The 21,793-nt window shown below is 33.1% G+C and overlaps 3 protein-coding genes and 1 non-coding gene across 4 annotated transcripts; 3 read left to right on the top strand and 1 right to left on the bottom strand.

Annotated features, from left to right (window-relative positions):
• Window positions 1–118: 118 nt before the first annotated feature.
• LOC114169184 (nucleolar GTP-binding protein 1-like) lies at window positions 119–3,227 on the top strand. Its single transcript, XM_028054223.2, has 3 exons — window positions 119–257; window positions 612–2,668; window positions 2,928–3,227. The coding sequence occupies exon 2, from the start codon at window positions 630–632 to the stop codon at window positions 2,661–2,663; it is 2,034 nt and encodes a 677-aa protein (XP_027910024.1). The 5' UTR covers window positions 119–257; window positions 612–629; the 3' UTR covers window positions 2,664–2,668; window positions 2,928–3,227.
• Window positions 3,228–9,435: 6,208 nt separating this feature from the next.
• LOC114168998 (transcription factor MYB46-like) lies at window positions 9,436–11,671 on the top strand. The gene is made up of 2 exons (XM_028054003.2): window positions 9,436–9,793; window positions 10,511–11,671. The coding sequence occupies exons 1-2, from the start codon at window positions 9,513–9,515 to the stop codon at window positions 11,229–11,231; spliced, it is 1,002 nt and encodes a 333-aa protein (XP_027909804.1). The 5' UTR covers window positions 9,436–9,512; the 3' UTR covers window positions 11,232–11,671.
• A 2,155-nt stretch (window positions 11,672–13,826) lies between these two features.
• Window positions 13,827–13,908, bottom strand: TRNAS-GCU (transfer RNA serine (anticodon GCU)). The gene has a single exon. It is a non-coding gene; the product is annotated as a tRNA-Ser (tRNA).
• A 3,291-nt stretch (window positions 13,909–17,199) lies between these two features.
• Window positions 17,200–20,627, top strand: DIT1 (dicarboxylate transporter 1). The gene is made up of 3 exons (XM_028055159.2): window positions 17,200–18,508; window positions 19,216–19,437; window positions 19,948–20,627. Exons 1-3 carry the CDS (start codon window positions 17,408–17,410, stop codon window positions 20,308–20,310), a joined length of 1,686 nt encoding a protein of 561 aa, XP_027910960.1. The 5' UTR covers window positions 17,200–17,407; the 3' UTR covers window positions 20,311–20,627.
• The last annotated feature ends 1,166 nt before the right edge of the window (window positions 20,628–21,793 follow it).

Below are 21,793 nucleotides of genomic sequence, written 5' to 3'. Positions count from 1 at the left end.
TTTAGGATCAGATAATACCATAAAAAAAGGTTGGGCTGATACTTATGTAAATTTAAACTGGGCCGGGTTGGGCCCGTTTCCCAGTGCAACCGACATTGTGCCACCTTCTCCAAAATAAAACCCTCGTTCAACCTTATGTATATGTTTGAGACTGTGTGCAGCCTCCAACCAAAACAGAGTCTTGAAGATCGGTGGCATAGCCGCAACACTTTGGGTGGCGCATACAATACAAACCCTACAAGCGAACGTGTTTTAGGGTAAGTCTGTTCTTGCTAAGTATTCGTCACCCGCGTATCGCCCCGTTTTCCATGCACTGCCTTGTTGATTTCTCAGGATTGTTCATGGGGTCTCGGGTTTAAATGTTCGATTGAGTTTATTATGTGTTATTGTTTTGGTTTATTAAGATTCATTTTGGGCTGTTATTATATGTTCTAAATTTGAATGTGTTCATCTAAATTATATAATGGTATATTCAGCATATATTTACATGCAGTGTTGCTTTCTGAATGAAAATTGATGTTTGCATTACCGTGTCTGGTTTAACTTTTGTAGCCCCTTTTTGGTCCAACGATTTTTTTTTTTGTAATTTTGTTATACTTTTTGTGTGGCAGGAAGGTTGATAGGGTGCGATGGTTCAGTATAATTTTAAGAAGATTACTGTGGTGCCAAATGGGAAGGATTTCGTTGATATCATCCTCTCACGTACCCAGCGGCAGACACCGACTGTTGTGCACAAGGGATATGCAATTTCGCGGCTCCGCCAATTCTACATGCGCAAGGTGAAGTACACTCAGCAGAATTTTTATGATAAGCTCTCTACCATAATTGATGAGTTCCCCCGGCTTGATGATATTCATCCTTTCTATGGGGATCTCCTCCATGTGCTCTACAACAAAGACCATTACAAGCTTGCACTTGGACAAATCAACACTGCTAGGAATCTTATCAGTAAGATTGCCAAAGACTATGTGAAATTGCTGAAGTATGGTGACTCACTGTATCGGTGCAAGTGTCTTAAGGTGGCTGCTCTTGGCCGCATGTGCACTGTGATCAAGAGGATTGGACCGAGTTTGGCTTATCTAGAACAAGTCAGACAGCACATGGCTAGGCTCCCTTCGATTGATCCTAATACAAGGACTGTCTTGATCTGTGGATATCCAAATGTTGGGAAAAGCTCTTTTATTAACAAAATTACAAGAGCTGATGTCGATGTCCAGCCCTATGCTTTCACTACAAAGTCTCTCTTTGTAGGTCACACAGATTATAAATACCTGAGGTACCAAGTAATTGATACACCAGGGATTCTGGACAGGCCTTTTGAGGATCGTAATATTATTGAGATGTGCAGTATCACTGCTCTAGCACATTTGAGAGCTGCAATATTGTTTTTCTTGGATATTTCTGGTTCTTGTGGCTACAGTATTGCTCAGCAAGCCGCTCTGTTTCACAGCATTAAGTCCTTGTTCATGAACAAGCCACTGATCATAGTTTGCAACAAGACTGACTTGCAACCGCTGGATGGGATACCGGAGGAAGATATGAAGCTGGTCATGGAGATGAAAGCTGAAGCCATGAAGACTATAGTTGGTCAAGGAGGTGAGGCAACAAATGACGACGGTGTATTGTTGACCATGAGCACTTTGACCGAAGATGGGGTAATTGCTGTAAAAAATGCAGCATGTGAAAGGTTATTGAATCAGAGGGTAGAAATAAAGATGAAATCAAAGAAAATTAATGACTGCTTGAATAGGTTTCATGTTGCACTACCAAAGCCTCGTGACCAGAAGGAACGACCATCATGTATTCCTGCAGCAGTTTTAGAAGCTAGAGCTAAGGAAGCAGCTGAGAAGGAAAAGAGAAAAACTGAAAAGGATCTGGAGGATGAGAATGGTGGGGCTGGTGTATACTCAATGAATTTGAGAAAGAGTTACATTTTAGCCAATGATGAATGGAAAGAGGATATACTGCCTGAAATCTTGGATGGACACAATGTTTATGATTTCATTGATCCTGATATTCTGCATAGGGTTGAAGAGTTGGAAAGAGAAGAAGGGATGAGAGAGGCAGAAGCTGAGGATGATGATTTTGAGATTGATGGATCTGAGTTGACTCCTGAACAGCAAGAAGCTTTAGCTGTGATTAGGAAAAAGAAAAGCTTGCTCATCCAGCAGCACAGGATTAAAAAGAGCAATGCGGAGAGTAGGCCAACTGTTCCTAGAAAGTTTGACAAGGACAAGCAGTTCACGTCAGAGAGAATGGGAAGACAGTTGTCATCTTTGGGGCTTGATCCCACTTTGGCAATTAAGAGAATGCGCAGCAGATCTGTCTCTACAAGAGGACGGAAAAGGGAGAGATCACCTGAAAGAAATGCAAATGGCCGAGATGGTATGGACATTGATGGAGATACACCTAGCAAAAAACAACGACTGAGTAGATCACTGTCACGGTCTAGGTCACTGTCACGCCCACCACATGAAGTTGTGCCTGGTGAAGGCTTCAAGGATTCTGCTCAAAAGGTCAAGGCAATTAAACTTGCAAAGAAATCTGTCAAGAAGAGAAACAAGGATGCCCGTCGCGGAGAAGCTGATAGAGTCATACCTACTCTGAAGCCCAAGCACTTGTATTCTGGGAAGCGCTCCAGTGGCAAAACTGATAGACGCTAGGACTGGTATGTTTTTGCTTGTGCATCTTGCCTTATTTGTGACGTTTGAAGTTTCGGTAATTGCTCGTGTTTCAAGCCCTTGTATGATGATTTTTGTCTCTGATGAGTACTCACCTTTTTTTATTGATTCATGGGAATTGAATTGTAGCTGATTTTTCTAGCTAGACATTTCAGATTGACCTAATTATAGATGTACAAGTTTTGTTGTTTTTTTATATGATTAATTTCAGTATTCATATCTCACATAAATTTTTGTTTTCTGCAGGGGATGCATTTTTCTGCAATTTAGAGGGGCATTTGTTGGCATTTTTCTGCAGCTGCCTAAAGTTTTGTTGTTTCATTTATTGGTTTTCGTTGGAGTTTAAGGTGCCATGATGGCAACTGAGTTAAGTTTACTTTATACCGTCTGTCTCATTTTATTATTATTGTTATTGAACTTGCTATTCTGTAAGTTGCAGCATTATAGCTTCTTTTGTTGTTATTTATTTGGTTTAATTTTGGAGACATCTATGAAAGAGTTTTGTTTCATATGCTTCAACGTGCTGCTATTGGAAGGTTTCTTCTATTTTATTGAGTCGTTCATCTAAAGTTTCCTATATGTGGCTTATTCCGTTCTAGTCTTGCACAGGACTAGAAACTAGTACAAAAAAGATTCTTTGATACCCCTTTCTTGGATCTAATTGACTCCATCAAAATTTGGAATGACGAGTGCTACATTATTTGTTGAGTCTTATTCAAATTCGAGGGAGTGAATTTTTTTTATTTTTTAATTTGTTATACCCATTTTTAATGTACCACTTATGTTCTTGACGTTTAATTCTTCAACATAATCTGCATGTTTTTGAGATATTGTAGGAGTAATCGTCTCATAGAGCTCTTTGGGTTGCTTGTCTATGAGCATTTATCTCTTGTCATTATTTCGGTTGAATAATTGAGATGATTTTGATAACCAAGTATAATAAAAAAGTGAGTTTTTTTTTTTCAAGTTTTTTTTTCTTATAAATTATAAACAAAAATAATATTTATATATTTTATTTAAAATAAATAAAAAATAGTTTTCAATTTATCACTCTTCAACTACCTTTATTTTTATATTTCTGTCTTTTCTTTGTGTATTTTATTTTCACCAACCAATAGAAAAGTGAAAAAATAAAGTATCGCTTTGTGACATTTTTATGGAAACATATTTTTAAGACAATTAAATTAAAAGGAATAAATGAAAATAATTTTAATGTATTAGGAACACGTATTTAATGTAACTAAATTTATATTAAAATTTGACGTTAACGCTATAAAACTAAAAATTTGAACTGCCAACATGGTGAAATGAAGCTCTAGACGGACTCAGGTGATTTGCAGCTCCTGATGGAAAAGGGGCTTTTATGAATATTATAAGAACCCTAACTTATTAAAATATTTTCAAAATAAAGCCTTATTTCATTTGGTGTGTCAACAGCAGTTTAAAGGATGAAAGAGAGAAAAAAAAGACTCCTCATGTAAAAACACGAGCTTGTATATATTTTTTATAATAACAAATATTTATAATTAAAAAGATAATTATAAAAAATAATTACTAAAATTTATGTCGTTATAAAAAACTTTATGCATATAAAATAGTTTTTTTCTTTTTATAATGTAGTTATATAAGAGAACACGTCAAATTTTCTATCAACAAATAGTTGAATCACTATGTTTTGATGTATTAATGAGTGAAAGAATGGGTAAATAAGTAACAATCCACATTATTACTTATATATAGATACTATGACAAATACATATGGATTATTGACTACAATTTTTTGCTCCAAGGTAAGAGAAGTATGCTTGGATTTAAATTGTGCATACCATTTGGTGACTTTTAGTGTTGTAATAGTCTTATGTTCAAACTTTATTCACACATTAAAATAGTCAATTGGATTTAGTGAAATATCATATGGTTTTTAAATTTTAGTAAAAATTTGTAAACTTGGTTTTTGTGAGAGTTTATTAATTTGGGCTGAACTATTCATATACTTGGCAGAAAATTTTAATTTAATGCTCAACTAATAACTTTTATGTCTAAACAAATTATTTTAAGAAAAATTTTGATATAATTCATCATCGAAGTAATTTGGTATTCGTACCAATTAACCAGTACATATTATATAAGGAAAAAAAAAAAATCTCAATGGAGTTGCTTTCTCTTATTATTTTTTTTCGCTCATGTTCTTTCTTAACAATAATAATTTGATTTAGTAAACAGCTTTGGTATTTATGCGAAATTTGAGATTATTTTAGCTATATTTAATTTAACATTTTCTTTTTAAATTTGTAAGGCAATAGTATTTTAAAACATTTACCATCATATAAAAAAATATTCAACCAGTCACAGTAAGTTAACTAAAACTAAATTGAAAAACTTATTAAGAAAATTGACTCATTTTGATAAGGATCCAAAGAATAAATATTTAGAAATATGAAATACCCTTGATAACTTTTTATTACTTAAAAATTTGTATGCAATAAATTATTTTATACAATAATTTTCTCTTGCCATAAAAGTTTTTCACATTTTCTTTCCCGTGACATTAATTAATATATACTTGTTGGTCATGGAAAATGGTTTAGAATATTTTATTATTATTAAAAAAATTATTATAACACTCTTTAGTATTAAGTCAGACTAATTCAACCTAAATAAGATGTATATAAGTCAGACTTATTAGATAATTTGAATCTCACTCCCCTTGTACTATTGTATAATGAATGGGACTTACATAAACGGACTCAACTTAAAAAAGAGACACAGACTAAGCCTAAAAAAATACTTGTTACCATTACTGTCATAATAATTAGAATAATAATTATTATTAATATTAGCCATATTCTATTTTAGAATTATTTTTAATATATGTACTGATTTTTTTTCTTTAAGCATAAATCCATATCATAGTATTTTATAGAAAAAATTATCATTACGCAAAATAAAATTTTGAAGAAATTATTAACGGTTGCGTCGGGAATAATCCAAGTGTAAGTTAAAGTTTCATATCGGATAGAAAAAATAAAATTAAATAATTTGAAAGCTTAAAGATCCATAACTCTATTATTTTAAGTGTTTTGGGTTAGAAAGTGATTGTCAGATGTCTAATATGTGTAACATAAATATTATATATATAGAATCACAATCTCCCAATAAATATAATTTCATATGAAAAAAAAGATATAAACCTATATGTATTCCTATTTCTGGATGAAGAAGGTCCCTTTATGAAAAAAATAAGGTTAAATATATTTGTGATCTCTTAAATTTTAGTGAAAATTGGAATTAATCTTTTTTCGAAACTTTAAACCAATATAATCCTCCATCTTTAAAAACTAGGTAGATTTAGTCCTCTTTAAAAAATTTTGTTAAATTTATTTAACATTTTAAACGCGTTTCTGGATATTATTTGAATTGTTTATATCATTTAACTCATTCTCACTTTAATATTAGTTAAAATACGTATTTGAAACGTCAAATCAACTTGAAAAAATATTGTTATAAAGACTAAATATACACATTTTAAACTTGAGAAACTATATTAGTCTAAAGTTTCGAAAAGGAAATATTTTCGATTTTCACTAAAAATTAAACGACCAAAAACATATTTAACCCAAAAAAATATATAGACCCATCTATTCTTATTTATGGAGAAAAAAGGTTTGTTAACATATGAAAAATAATACTAGAATTGTAAAAAGTTAAAATAAACATTTTTTCTTCTTCAAACAACAGTAGATATATCTATCTTGAGGAACCAAGGTGAATTTGAATTTCTCCTAAAACTTGTTGAACTACCATTATAAACAGCACATAGCTAAATGAATTAGAAAATAAAAACGAGTAGAAAGTAGTGCAATGCATTACTTATGCAGGTGGATTAGTTATACTGTGTGGAATGGTATCTAAGAGCAGCACTCATGAGTTTGATATTGATTATTCATAATCGACACCTACCATCATCTTGTTTTTGTTTGTAGCTGCGTGTTACGAGAATCATGTATCCTAAGAAAACATTCCCCGTATCATGTTCCACTGCCTTAGGAGATAGCTATAGTCCGTTACTCATCTGGTGGTTGCACTTTCTTAATTTATTGCTAGGGTTTTAATGCCATGTTTGTTGTTGGTAGGACCCTCCCTCTCATCTAACTAAAGTCATGCTTGCTTATTTATGAGGTAATCAACATCAACACTGTGCAATAACTCATGCAGTACTCTCAAAGCATGGAAAACCTCAACCCTTCAAATTTCTCATTTCTCAACTTCTGTCACCATTTTTACCTATCTAGATACTCTATCTCTACGTAACTATGTGAACCATATTCAAACACCGATTAAGACATCACGTTCTTGCTTCTTTCTCTGCTCCTTCTCTACTTTCATTAATCATATACTTTTCTACACTTTTTTTTTTCCTTCATTAAGAATGCATTTCGAAGCAACTTGAAAATGGGTCTTATGATGTGATTTAGTGTGAGGGTTTTGCGATCTGTGGACACGAACCCTCGCGCATATTCTCTACACCCTGCTGCAGCACTATTATGCTTAAACTGCGATTAATCATTATATTATTTGAAGTCAAAGCAATATGATGTGTTGTTAACGACATAAATTGGAACTGTGAGGTGGACAAATTGATGTCTTTTTTTTAGCAAATATCCCTTACAACATTTCTTGAACCGATCGATCGAGCGAATCTGTAGCCACTTTCGTAGTTTCATAAACACATGATTTTGTGACAGAAATGTTTGATCCACCCACTTTGGTCCCTCTGGGGGATGCCAATTTGTTAAATTGATTGCTTCTTTTAACTTTTACTTGTACTATCTTGCAACTTTTTGACAATCTTTGAAGCCTTTTTGAGTTTGTAGAACTTGTATATAGGGTGGTTACAAACAAAAACTTACTATGAAAAAGAACAATCATAATAAATGTGTACAGAATGAGACTACAGAAAGGGTAGCCATTATCCCTATTCCAATTGGTTCTTCCTTTCCTCGTGCAGAAGTGGGTCTCTACTTTATCCATTATACCGAAAAGATTTTGGTTGTTTTGCTTTGATGCATCGCAATTATCTTAGTGCTCACACCAGTTTGCAGCTATAGCAATTTATCTTTCTATATGGTTCTTCCAATCATCGAATCAGCTTTTGAGAAGTGTTTAGGCTCCTACATGCTCCACCACTTTAACCACCAGGATGGTTTTGCTTCAAGTTTTGATTTTAAAATAAAGAAAATGGATTAATTAATTAATTAACCCTCATGGCTAAGATATATTATCACAGGTACGTCAGCAGAATGCTACAACCTCCAAATCAAAAACATGTCAACTTGTTTTGAAGGTTGTAACGTTAATTAGTTTATTATATAAGGAAACTGCTATTGTCCATATGTATGAATATTGTCCTTGCTGCTTTAAAAAGATGGTCCAAAAAGTCAATTATCTGGTTGCACCATTTCTTTCTTCTTTTTCTAGCATGATTCACCTTTATGTGGAGAGGAATATGCATGACAAAAATCAAAGAAGGCTAAAGTGAACACTTCCTTCAATTGCAATTTACTAATCTCCATCTTTTCGTTTACTATTAATCAAAGTCAGCATTTCTCTGCAAAAATAGTATATATCTCTTACTTAACCATTGCTGCCATATACTTTGGACTCATCCTTGCCACGAAATTATATTTTTTTTAGTCTATACCATGAAATTTTGCAGTATTTTACTACCTCTTATAATCTGATAAGATTTTCATTTTCTTTCAATAGTGTATTATGCAAGAATGAAACTCAATTGTTTTAGTAGCTTGTGGCCAACTAATTGTCATTGGGTCCCTTGCTAGGAAGTTTATAAACAATATAATTAAACATATTATTAACGAATCTTTATTTCTATTTGGTTGGTGAAAGTAACAGCTACATAGTATTGGCTTAAAATCAATTAAGATCAAAGTCACTTCTATCAGATCATCAAACGGCACTGATAAAACTTCTGTTTATCATGGACTCATTCTGATGTTAACGTACATCCACTGTTTTTTTTTTTTTTTTATACAAGATGTGTTGATTTAAGAATACTATATAGAGAAAAAGGGTAAGAGACAGAGAGAGAGAGAGAGGAAGAGACTTAAAAATTCTTGCTTCGTCGCTTTTCACGAATGTTCAAAAGCGTATATAATATATATTCGTACATATATATTGAGTCTGTTTTACTTCTTTTTATGTAATAATGAAACTTAGGCATGTGGATGTTATGCAGAAAAAGTAATTAATTAAAAATATAACTTAGACACATTATTTTTCCCAGGATGTGCCGTCATATATAAACCTTAGTTTTATAATATCTTCAAGAACACGTGTGGGGGTAGAGAGGAAGAGATTATGTGAAGTGGAAGCAAATATCTTGGCTTGGTTATAAAACAAACTTTCTTGTATCTACATTTTTTTTTTAATTTATTCATTTATATTTTGGTGCGTATGTGTGTGTGGCATCCTTCTGAGTGAAGAAAAAAAAATAGAAAAGAAAAAAGACAAGGCCATGGAGTCAAAGACAAGAAGACACCATCTTTCTCAATCTCTCATGTCCCTCTCCAAACCGTTTTCTACTAGACTCATCAACCAATTCTCTCTCTCTCTCTATGACTCTTCCCTATTTTGTAAGCAAACCCCACAACCATCACCATCATTATCATCATCATTCCCACCCTATGAAGCTTCTTTGTTATCTTTCTCTCTCTATAAATCCTTCTCTTATCTTACATCACACCCCTTGGAGAGCAAATTGGTCATCACTGGAACACTGCTTCTGGGGTCGGGATCATACACTAGTGCACAATGAGGAAGCCCGAGGTGTCTGCAAAAAACAACACCAACGTTAATAACAAGCTTCGAAAGGGGTTGTGGTCGCCTGAAGAAGATGACAAGCTCATGAACTACATGCTAAACAGTGGACAAGGTTGTTGGAGCGATGTCGCCAGAAATGCCGGCCTTCAGAGGTGTGGCAAAAGTTGTCGCCTTCGATGGATCAATTACTTGAGGCCTGATCTCAAACGAGGTGCATTCTCTCCACAAGAAGAGGAACTCATTGTCCACTTGCATTCCCTTCTCGGAAACAGGTTCACCTACTCCTCCTTCTTTTCAACTGATCTATGTATATATATCATTAGCATTATACGAAGTACTGTTATTAACTAAAATATGCCATAATGCATTTTAAACTTGATTCTATATGATCTTCAAGAACTTCTGTAGTACTGTTATATATACATGTATTATGTATTTCTGAATCCCATATGTACGCATACATATATATATATATATATATATATATATATATATATATATATATACATACATCTCAAGTATTTATCGAGCAAATCAAAGTTGTGTCTGACATGTTACACCCACTAGCTCCTTCTAACCTTAGCTATATTAGTTGTCTTTATTGGAAAGGTGGAAAGCAAGATAGAGACATGATTAATGTTTCAAAATTATTTACTTGGTGCAGCCATTGAATGGGGTCAATTTAAATGAAAATGTATGAAGAATTATCCAATGCCATGTGCCAAACTTTCCTAGCTGTATCTAAAAGTATGCAAGAAAGTTCACACATATGCATATATACCATTCCCAACTTGTAAATACATAGTAATTCTGAGATACCTAGCATAGAAAATAACATAAAAAAGTATATTTGGACTTCGAGTTGAAGGCACTCCATAACATGAATCAACTTAACAGAAAACTACATATACATTGCACTATGACACCCACCAGACACAATTAGTTTGTGCTGTGTATTAACCTGACAGATATTTGTTCCACTTTTAAAGATGGTCTCAAATTGCGGCGCGCTTGCCTGGGAGAACTGACAATGAAATTAAGAATTTTTGGAATTCAACAATAAAGAAAAGACTGAAGAACATGTCATCCAACAACACCTCACCAAATGGAAGCGAGTCCTCGTATGACCCTAACAAAGACCTTAACATGGCAGGGTTTACTACTTCTAATACCCATCAAGATCAACATGCTGATTTTATGCCTATGTTCAATTCATCATCATCATCTCCATCACCATCCACGCATGCCACAGTTCTCAATTCCATAATTGACAGGTTGCCTATGCTAGATCATGGACTAAACGTCCCAGTTTCTGGTGGATTCTTCAATGCTGCAGGGCCATGCTTCTCAACAACGCAAAGTGGAGTTGATCACAAAGGTTTTTACTTGGAAAATGGAGGAATATTTGGGAGTGTAAATATTGGGACAGAAGGGGACATGTATGTTCCTCCTCTAGAGAGTGTTAGCACTACTTCTGACCATAACCTGAAAGTGGAGAGCACCTGCAACACAGACACTAACCATAGTAATTACTTTGATGACATAAACAGTGTCATCCTTAACAACTGCTGCAACAACAAGAGGACTGAAAATAGGGCTGGGGTGGAGAATTTATTTCAAGAAGAGTTAACCATGGGAGAGTGGGATTTGGAGGAGTTGATGAAAGATGTTTCATCCTTTCCCTTTCTTGATTTTTCAAATATCCAATGAGTGTTCTCTCTTTCCCCTTTTCAAAAGTCTTCTGAGGATCCCATTGGCTGCTATTGGAATCAGCACCTCCATATATATATATATATATATATAGATATATAAACATAAACATATATGTCCATTCATATTAGATAAGCTTGGTGATCTCCTAAAAACCTTGTAATTTGTACTTTTGGCATTATACCGGGGGAGCAAATTCACTGATTAACAAGGTACTTAGGTCGGAAAATAAAAGCAAAAATCATGTATATCTGCAGGATTAGTGATCATGTGTAATTAAATTACCATCATCTTGATGGCATTGATGAGGTCACTTTTATCCGGGGAAGCCATTGTAGTTATTTACAATAATAATCTGTTATACTTGTGAATCAGATGTGAATAGATTGTAAAAGATTATTTTTCTGTTCTACTGTATTGAGTGGATAATAATACTTATATATATTGTTTACTGATAGCTGCATGTTGATTCTAACAATATAACACTGATACATGTATATATATACACACACAATGATCATAACTATGTAATTTCATTAAGATCACAATGAGAATGAGGAATGATTCTGGTCTTAGAATTTTGCAGAGAAGCACAAGAGATTTTTGTTGATGAATGAATGATGGTTAATGGGTACTTAGTCAGAGTGGTTTTGATGATATGATAATAGGAAAGTAGGTTTTGATCTAATAAGGTGTTGAATTCAAACAGTAATTATAGGATTTCAACTTTTGAAGATGGGAAATAATCAGTGGAAGGAGAATTTTGGTATTGTGTGTGGTGAAGTGAGTTTAAAGCAACTTAATTGAAATGACAAGTTGGTTTAGCGATGAAGAGTGGCTTACGATATCATTTCCAATTGGAATATGAACGCTCCCATGCCATAATTATCACGTGTGTTTCACAATTATTTTAACCTACAAACACAATCAAAATCAATCATAATAACGAACAAAGGCTGCTACGGTAAACAAACCTAAGTAGTTTTTAACCTAGAAATTTACGAAATCAAACCTTAGGTATGCTAAGAAAATGCTCTTATCGTGAGTGTAATATTCAATTTTCTTTTTGTACATAAAAAAAGGGTATTTTATGCACTTTACACCATAGAATGAATCAAATCCATTTGATTAGAAAATAAGTTTTAACATTATAGAGCGTAAATAATATTCCTTTTACTAAAAAACCGAATGAATTCACTAACATTGATATTTAAACGAACAAGAAAAATAAATAAATATACAAACCTAAGTGTGATGATAGTTAAAGAGGATTGAGTAGCTAGGAAAACTTCTGCACAGACTATATTTAAGGATAAACGAAATAAAGAGAATTATATATAAGATATTAGGAGTAAAATCTTAAATAAAATTATAGTTGAAGAGTGAGAAATTTAACTCCATAATAGATAAATCAAAGGTAATTAAAGGAGTTGTGATAGGATATTTAAACTTTGATAAAGAGAAACCTGAATGTTAATGAAAGAGATTTGAAATCAAGAAGGTTTTTCAGGAATATCTCAATAAGATTGATACAAAAAGGAAAAAAAAGGATAAAAAGAAAAGAACAAGAGGAGAACTAGTAAAAATAACATGTTATAGTTTTAATTATATATAATATATCATTTTGTAAACTTATACATATTTAATTACTTTTCAAGTGGTGTAATTTTATCCACAACAAATATGTTATTTAATTATATATACATAAAAAGTTAACAAGATTATTACATGTTTAGGTGGTGTTAGAAGTTATAGGTAATTTTTTTTAGTTAGTATACTTTATAAAATATTAAAAAAATTGGTAAGATGTAGCATTACTTTCTAAATTTGCACTGTAATTATTGCATTAGAATTATGTTAGTGTCGATGTGACGTCTCCGGACACATTCAATGGCTATTTGTGAAAGATAATGGCCCGAATGGTAATGTAGCATTAATCATTACCTTTTTCATTTAATTGCTACATATTAAGGTTTGGTAACGTCACATTATTTTCAACCAACTTTAGTCAATTATATTAGCACAAACAAAAAAGAAAACCAATGTTCAATCTTTTCCTTCTGAGTTTGAGTTTGATGCCAACTTTATCTATTAACTAAAAAAAAAAAATGAAAAAAGTATTACTAAATTATTTTCGTGAGACTAAGGAAACTGAAGACAAAACTATACTATTTTTACTATGCCAACATAGTATTAGAAAAGATTTAATGTATAGTATTTGAAACGTTTCTGTGCCAATATTCTTAAAATTAACCCTAATAATGATAACTGAGTACATTGTAGAATTCTATTGCACAAACAAACATCTCCCGAAAAGTAATGGTTTCATAACTTTTATTGAAAATGTTACATCATATGTATTTAAGTAGGTGATGAAATTCTACAGAAAAAAACAAATGCTGCTATTATTGCCCAATGAATATCGTTGATGGAGGCTACGTTGCTTATAAATGGGCCCTTAATTAGTGGGCTATCATTGTGTTCGAGAATTTTGAAACATCAACATTGTAATTTGAAACCCATTAATATATATTAAAAATTAAAAAAAAAAATATAACGATTTTCTTAAAAAAGTATATAAACATCAAAATACGACGTCGCCTGAGAGATTCGAACTCTCGCGGGGAAACCCCATGTACTTAGCAGGCACACGCCTTAACCACTCGGCCAAAGCGACTTCATTGAGATCTCAATCAATTTGTATTTATTTTATCAGAAGATTTATGTAATATGTGAAAATTTCAAAGTGGTTATGGTATCTTTTTTATCTCTTAACCTAAATTTTTCCGACATTCCTAAAGATCCAAAAACAAACTAGTCTGTCTTGTGAGTGAGTGGGTCTACGAAGTTCAATAATAGATGTTTTCATTATTATGAGAATGACATGTTTATTTTATATGCACATTCCCATTTAGTTTGATTCCATTTTCATATTGTTTTCTCATCATTTTTCATTGTCGTCTTCATCGTATGTGTGCATATACCAGAGTACAAGAAAAAAAAAAAAAACTTAAAGTTCAACTTAGGTTGAATGGACCATTTATAAAACATCGATAAGAAGACAGTCATCTTTCCCATAAGACATAAAATCTTACTTCTTTAATATAAACTGTCACACGTATTTCACATTAGAGATAAAACCTACCTCTTTAATACAAAATATTTATAATAAAGTGAAAAAAAAAATAGAATTGGACATGTTTGAAAATTTTTACAGCACCAGCTTAAATGCACACAGAAATATAAAATCATCTACATGTTGTTAAATATGTAATTTAGTGGTAATGATATACTTAATATATTATATAGTAGCAAATAAACTATAATACGATGAATTATCAAATTTTTATTGTAATTAATTTTAAGAGTAAATGCATTTTTTAAGATATTTTAAGGTGTATGATTGATGGTCCATTTTTTTGTGATTTAATCTTGAAGCTCAAACTTTAAGTTTAAAAGGATGTTATGTCATTGCCTTATTGGAATGGTCGTGATCACATGCTGGTTAGTGGTCATTTTTTTTTTTACGATGTATCGTCTTCACAAATTACATAACTAAATTATTTATTATAAGATAATAATTTTTTGACTGATGTTTTTTTACTCATTTTTAACTAATCACTCTAATCATTCTTAAATTATCATATCACATCATTAAAAAAAAATATTAGAATAAATAATTGAAAGATTTGAAATAATAAGTTAAAAGTGAATTAAAAAATAATATATATATATATATATATATATATATATATATATATATATATATATATATATATGGAAAACATGACATCAAACCTATTATAGGGTTTTTATTTTGCAATTTATACACTAAATAGAAGATATTTGTTGTCTATAATATGTTTGTTAAAGGAGGCGCGAGATGAATTCAACGAATTTGGATTTTTTATTGGACTTTTTTTTTTGTTGTTCTTCTATTGTGTCTTTATAATACACTGATTACTACTAATCTTGACATTTTAAAATATATTAAAAAGATATTTATTAAAATACTAACTAAAGTGTATTTTAATGCTCAGCAGAACACAAAAAAAAAACACCAATCTTGACTCGAATCCAACTGAAAATTTGATGAGAAGTTAATTTAGAGTTTTTAATTAATTTAATCACAATTTAATATAAGTAATATTCTAACACTCACATTATAGAAAGGTCTTTGCATACTCGTCTAATAAAAATAGTAATATATAATAAATTGATTAAATTTTATAATTTTTAAAGATAATATATTAATGAATAAATTTTTTATTGGAAAATTTATATAAAAAAAATCAAACCATAAATATAATAATTCGAAATTTTTAAATTTTTTATTTTAAATGTTCTTTTTTCCTTTTAAATTTGGGTTAAATATATTTTTGGTCCTCAAGTTTAAGTGAAATTTTAAAATTAATCCATCTTCAAAACTTTTGATCAATTTAGTCATTCATATTTAAAAATACATGAATTTAGTCTTTTTAATCAAATTCTGTTGAGTTTATCTGACGTTTCAAGCACATTTCATAATGTATTTGAATTATTTATAGCGTTTGACACATTTCCACTTCAATGTTAACTAAAGTATTATCATAAAATGCGTTTAAAATATCAAATAAACTTAACAAATTTTGATAAGAATGACTAAATTCACGCATTTCTAAAAATAAAGAATTAAATTGATATAAAATTTTGAAGAGAAACTAATTCCAAAATTCACTTAAATTTGAAAAAAATATATTTAACCTTTTTAATTTTTTTACAGGCAGAGATCACTTGGAAAAGAAGGATGACTGTGAGAAGTAGGGCTAGTGCAATGGAATTTTTTTTGAATGTGATGTTTGTGACATGTGTCGCTTCCTAAATGGAAAGAAGATTGGAGGCGTACAATAGGAAGAGCGTGGGATTGTTGGTATTTATTGATTTATAGATAAATAAAACATTAATCATATTCCGAAATATAATTACTTTTTTCAGAAGGTAAAATAGTCATTTGATGCGTTTAGCAGCTTCCTCTGATTTCTCATCTTCCTCCTCGACTGTGAACTGAAGGATTATTATGAATGAACCAACACTATTAACCAAAATGAAAACACCAAAATTGTTATGCACTAGGTAGCAGAAGACAAATATTTGAAGGACAAGCTGTAATATTTGAAGCTTGCAAATTTAATCAACACAAGTCATTTATGTAGCTGTACCTTTTTTTTTTTGACCACATTCCATTAGATTGTTATTTAGATAAAATCTTCTATTAATTATATTTCTTCTTAAAAATATTTTATTTCTTTAAAATGATTAAAACAGAAAGATCTAAAGAACAATGTTGACGTTTGTTTTGAAGAATAAACATAGAAGAAAAAAAAACACTGATAACGATATATTTAATATCACTATCACATGATTTTTAATTCATATCACTGTCTTTCTATTTTTTTTTATATTTATATTTCCAGCTACACTACACATCAATTCATCATTTATCAACAAAAAGAATTTGTATTTTAATAAATTTTTAATTTTCGTCTTTCTATTTTCAAATTGAAGAAGTTATTACTTAAAAAAACATATAAAAAATATATTAAATTATATTTTTATTTAAAATAGAATTTATTCATTTGAAATCATATGCATGAAAAACTATATCTAACTGAAAATACTAAAAACTCACTGTTATATGCATTGCCAGTGACCTTTGAGTGTTGGGTTTTGTTTGTCCAAAAAAGTTTCTGGCCTTTTGGACGTTCCAAAAGCCCAAAACGTTATATCTTCATCTTCTTTTTCATGCATGCATGTCTCCATCGCCACGTGTTCATCCGTTCCACCTCATCAAAAGAGACAATCTGACGTGGCCACACACCCAGTCACCTGTCGCCACGTGTACTTGTGGCTCCGCGTGGGAATCTTCACATACACAACAAAACAAGATCTGATCTCATTATTTTTCCTCTCTCTTTCGTGTGGCGGAGACATCGACATCTCAGACGTCAATCACAAAGCTAAAACCTACTCAAGCCACCAATTTTTCACCAACAAACAAAGCCGCATATTCCACTTCCAATCTCCACCGTCCGTTTCGAATCCAACGCCCCGTAATCAAACCCCTCCCAATCACATCACATGTTGCCGCTCTATTAAGCTCCACCACCGCCACCTCACTAGATCCCACTCCCACCGTCATGGCCTCTGTAGCACTCACCACCACCCTCCCCTCTCTCCGCCTCCGGCGCAACACCACCGCCGCCGCCGCACTCAAGCCCAACCGTCTCACTTCCTTTCCACCTTCCTCACTCAAACCAAACCTCAGCACTTCGATTTCCTCCTTCCCAAATTTCTCACTTAAAAAACCAAACCTCGTTCTCACTCGCAAGCACTCTTCTTTCACTGTAAGAGCTACCGTAGCCTCCGTCACTCCGGCGCCGGCACCGGCACCGGCGCCGATTCAGCCATGGCAAGGCGCCGCAATAAAACCCCTATTAGCCTCCATCGCCACGGGAGTGATCCTCTGGTTCACACCAGTTCCCGCGGGCGTGAACCGTAACGCGTGGCAATTACTCGCGATCTTCTTAGGCACAATCGTCGGCATTATAACCCAACCGCTGCCCCTCGGCGCGGTTGCGATATTAGGTTTGGGCGTTTCCGTTCTCACTAAAACCCTAACGTTCGCCGCCGCGTTCTCCGGCTTTGGTGACCCGATCCCCTGGCTCATCGCACTCGCCTTCTTCTTCGCCAAGGGATTCATTAAAACTGGCCTCGGGAACCGTGTTGCATACCAGTTTGTGAAGCTCTTTGGCAGCTCCTCGCTCGGGTTAGGTTACAGCCTCGTCTTCAGCGAGGCGCTGCTGGCGCCGGCGATCCCCTCGGTGTCGGCGAGGGCGGGCGGGATATTCCTCCCGCTTGTTAAGGCGCTGTGTGTTGCTTGCGGGAGCAACGCCGGCGACGGGACGGAGAAAAAGTTGGGGGCGTGGCTCATGCTCACGTGCTTTCAGACTTCAGTGATTACTTCGGCGATGTTTCTGACGGCGATGGCGGCGAATCCGCTCTGCGCGACGCTGACGCAAAGTTCCATTAACCAGACGATTGGGTGGTTGGATTGGGCCAAAGCTGCAATTGTCCCCGGCTTGGCGTCGTTGGTGTTGGTTCCGTTGATTTTGTACGTTATATACCCTCCTACTCTGAAGAGTAGTCCTGATGCTCCTAAGCTTGCGAGAGAGAAGTTGGAGAAAATGGGGCCCATGACAACCAATGAGAAGATCATGACTGCTACCTTGTTTCTCACGGTAATCAAATGAATTTTGATTTGCATAGTTTAGCTTCATTTGGTGTTCTAAGTAGTGTTTTGTAGAATGTAACATGTGGGAATGAGATTGTAGTTAGGACTAAATTGAACTTGAGACATGAAGTTAAAAGAATGATATTTTTAAAAATGGTGGTTTTGTTAATGGCATAGGTCTATCTATTCTGTTGTTGTGTGGACTAAACACTACACTTTAAACGTGCATTGTGCAATAGGGTAGTGAAATTTAATCAACTAATTTGGAGCTAAGTTTGTGAATTACTTTGACGGCATTAGGAACTCTGTTATTTTGCAGTGGGATAAGTCTTTGAAATGTGATTGCGCATTATTTCAAATTTAGTTTTTGAAATGTGATTTCGCATTATTGTTCTCGTCTTGGAGAACTGTATTTGAATGCACAGTTGGCCCCGACGAACTCATTTCATCACTCGCCTGCTAGCTTTTGCTTATTTTGTTAGTATTTATTTTGAACCTAATGTGTTTTTAAACTGTGCTCTGTTTTTAAACTGTGCCATCTTTAATTTTGTTTGTTTGCGAGTTTCCAGAAGCTTGCACCTTCTTATTCGTATGTGAAAGTAATCATTTTGTAGTTGTATGTCTTGTGTCTTGATAATGTGAGTACTTAATGTGGTGCTTTAAACCCCTAAGAATCTTTGGTTGTTTATTAACTTTTTACTTCTCGATTGCCAGGTGGGACTTTGGGTATTTGGAGGACTCCTTAATATTGATGCTGTATCTGCTGCAATTCTTGGATTATCTGTACTTCTTGTCACAGGGGTTGTTACATGGAAGGAGTGCTTAGGGGAAGGAGTTGCCTGGGATACTCTAACATGGTTTGCTGCCCTCATAGCAATGGCTGGGTATTTGAACAAATATGGCCTCATTGCTTGGTTCAGTCAAACGGTAGTCAAGGTATTTTTTCATTTTCTTGTCTCTTTACTCTGCGATCATTCAATTAACATAACTTGCGCCACTCTTGATAATTGTTGTTCAGTTATTTACTTCTTATTTATCTGTTTTTTGGGCGTGAGATTGTGAATCTATTAAACAATTATTTTCATTTGTCATTACTAGATTGTTTTAGCTGTTTGACAAAACCAAACAAAGACAGGAACCTTTTTAGTTTTTTGAAATATGCTGAAGCGGATGAAGTTTCCCACCAACTGCATAGATTATTAGACATACTTGCCTCTAGTATATTATGACTGAAGTCTTCATCATGCATCTTGTTTCATTCCTCTGCTTTGTCCCTGTATCTCAGTTTATCAACATCACCTTCATAGTCAAATGCTCACCGAAAGAGAATATGCATTGTACATCAGTGTTTATAAAATTTAACTTTATATTGTGAGAACTCATTAGAATAATTTATTATGTTGATTATTTTAATGAAATGATTTACTGATGCCATTGTTCATACAGTTTGTTGGTGGATTGGGTCTATCATGGCAACTATCTTTTGGGATTCTAGTCCTTCTCTACTTTTACTCTCATTACTTCTTTGCAAGTGGAGCTGCTCATATTGGCGCCATGTTTACTGCATTTTTGTCTGTTTCCACTGCTCTGGGGACTCCGCCATTCTTCGGAGCCATAGTGCTGTCATTCCTCTCCAACCTTATGGGTGGCCTTACTCATTACGGAATTGGATCAGCTCCTGTGTTTTTCGGTGCCAACTATGTTCCCCTTGCTCAATGGTGGGGTTATGGATTCCTCATTAGTATTGTTAACATTATAATCTGGCTTGGACTTGGAGGAGTTTGGTGGAAATTCATTGGCTTGTGGTAAAAGGCCTATTATATAGTTTTGCCTACACAGTTTCTAGTTTAAGATTTTTGTATACGTTCAAGTATTAATCCTCCTTACTATAAGCAGTTGAAGCAATCTGCTAATCTTTTTTTCCGATTCTTTCTAAAATAATCTTTTTGGGAGGTTTTTATGGAGATTTAGGTGGGACATGAATAGAGTTGGTCATTTTAGACCCGGGTAGAACATTTTATTTCATTTCTGAAATGTAAGGACATCCTGCCATTCAGGATCTGTTGTAGTTGTATGCACTGAATGGGTTTTTCCGTAAAGTATTAAATTTTGCTTCACAAATGTTATATTCTTGTGTGGGTAGTGAGTTATCATAGTTGTTTTAGTGTAGCTGAACATTTGTCTGGCCCTTGTGTTCATAAACCCAGTTACATACAGGTTTTCATCTATGTTGCAGTGAAAGCGTGTTTTCAATATTATTAATCTGTGAACAGAAATGAGAATAAGAATACTTCAAAATGGCTTTTTATGCATCCATTTTTTCTTACTCTGGATACTGTTTGGAAATCAATGAGCACAACGTTGTTGCTGATGCTGATTTAACGAGGGGTTTTAAAGACGCCTACTAGAAGGTTTCAACAAACATTCTAAATAGAGAAAACGAGTGATTATATGAAACAAAAATGATTAAGTAATACATGCTTTTGAAGTTTCAGTGGGCCGCAAAATAATAATTTGGGATTTTTTTCCGTCGACAACCCCATAAATTTCTATTGCACCCTTCTTTCTTTTGATCATGGAGTGAATTTTTGGAAATGTATTTTCTACAATTTGAAAATGAATGGAAGATGCTCACATTTTTTGAAGTGTAAAAATGAAGATTCGTCGTTTACTGGGTAGAAATATCGCCAGTCTTGAATTCAATTTAATTTGAATTTCACTACTTTTTGAAAAAGTAAGAATCGAATCAAATAAAATTTCGAAAAAAATGTGTCTTTTTTATATAAAACTAATATTCCTAATAAATATTAAAAAAAGGAAAAACGTACCTTTTTTTGGTTATGTCGAATAATAAGATACAAAAGAATACTTTATTACCTGTTACAATCCTCACAGGCTTAAAATTAAAGGTTTAAAAAAATAATAAAAATATTAAATTAACAAAAATGATACTTGCGCGAATATAATTTTTGTAATTTTCCAAGGCACTGTAGTTTTTTTTTTCAGTATAAAAGCATTTTTTTTTTTTTTTACCATAGACGAAACAAATTTATGGAGAAGTTGAAATTTTCATTTTTACAGAAAGAAACGTTGCTATTACATTTAATCTTAACATAAAGAAAGTTGAATTGAGATAGAAAAAATTCATTGAATATTTTGAAGCATGGGCACATAACTAAAACAAAAGACAGTTAATAAAAAAATAAAATATTATTTATAATTTTTCTAATCGTTATTTTAAGAGTAGTGGTAATTGGTAAAATAATTAAGAGTAAAAAAATATAAAAATTAA

The sequence above is a fragment of the Vigna unguiculata genome, chromosome 11 (genome assembly GCF_037176805.1).
Source record: "Vigna unguiculata cultivar grain cowpea cultivar isolate G323 ecotype 2 chromosome 11, ASM3717680v1, whole genome shotgun sequence".
Taxonomy (NCBI): domain Eukaryota; kingdom Viridiplantae; phylum Streptophyta; class Magnoliopsida; order Fabales; family Fabaceae; genus Vigna; species Vigna unguiculata.
This window is presented reverse-complemented; position numbering and strand designations above follow the sequence as displayed.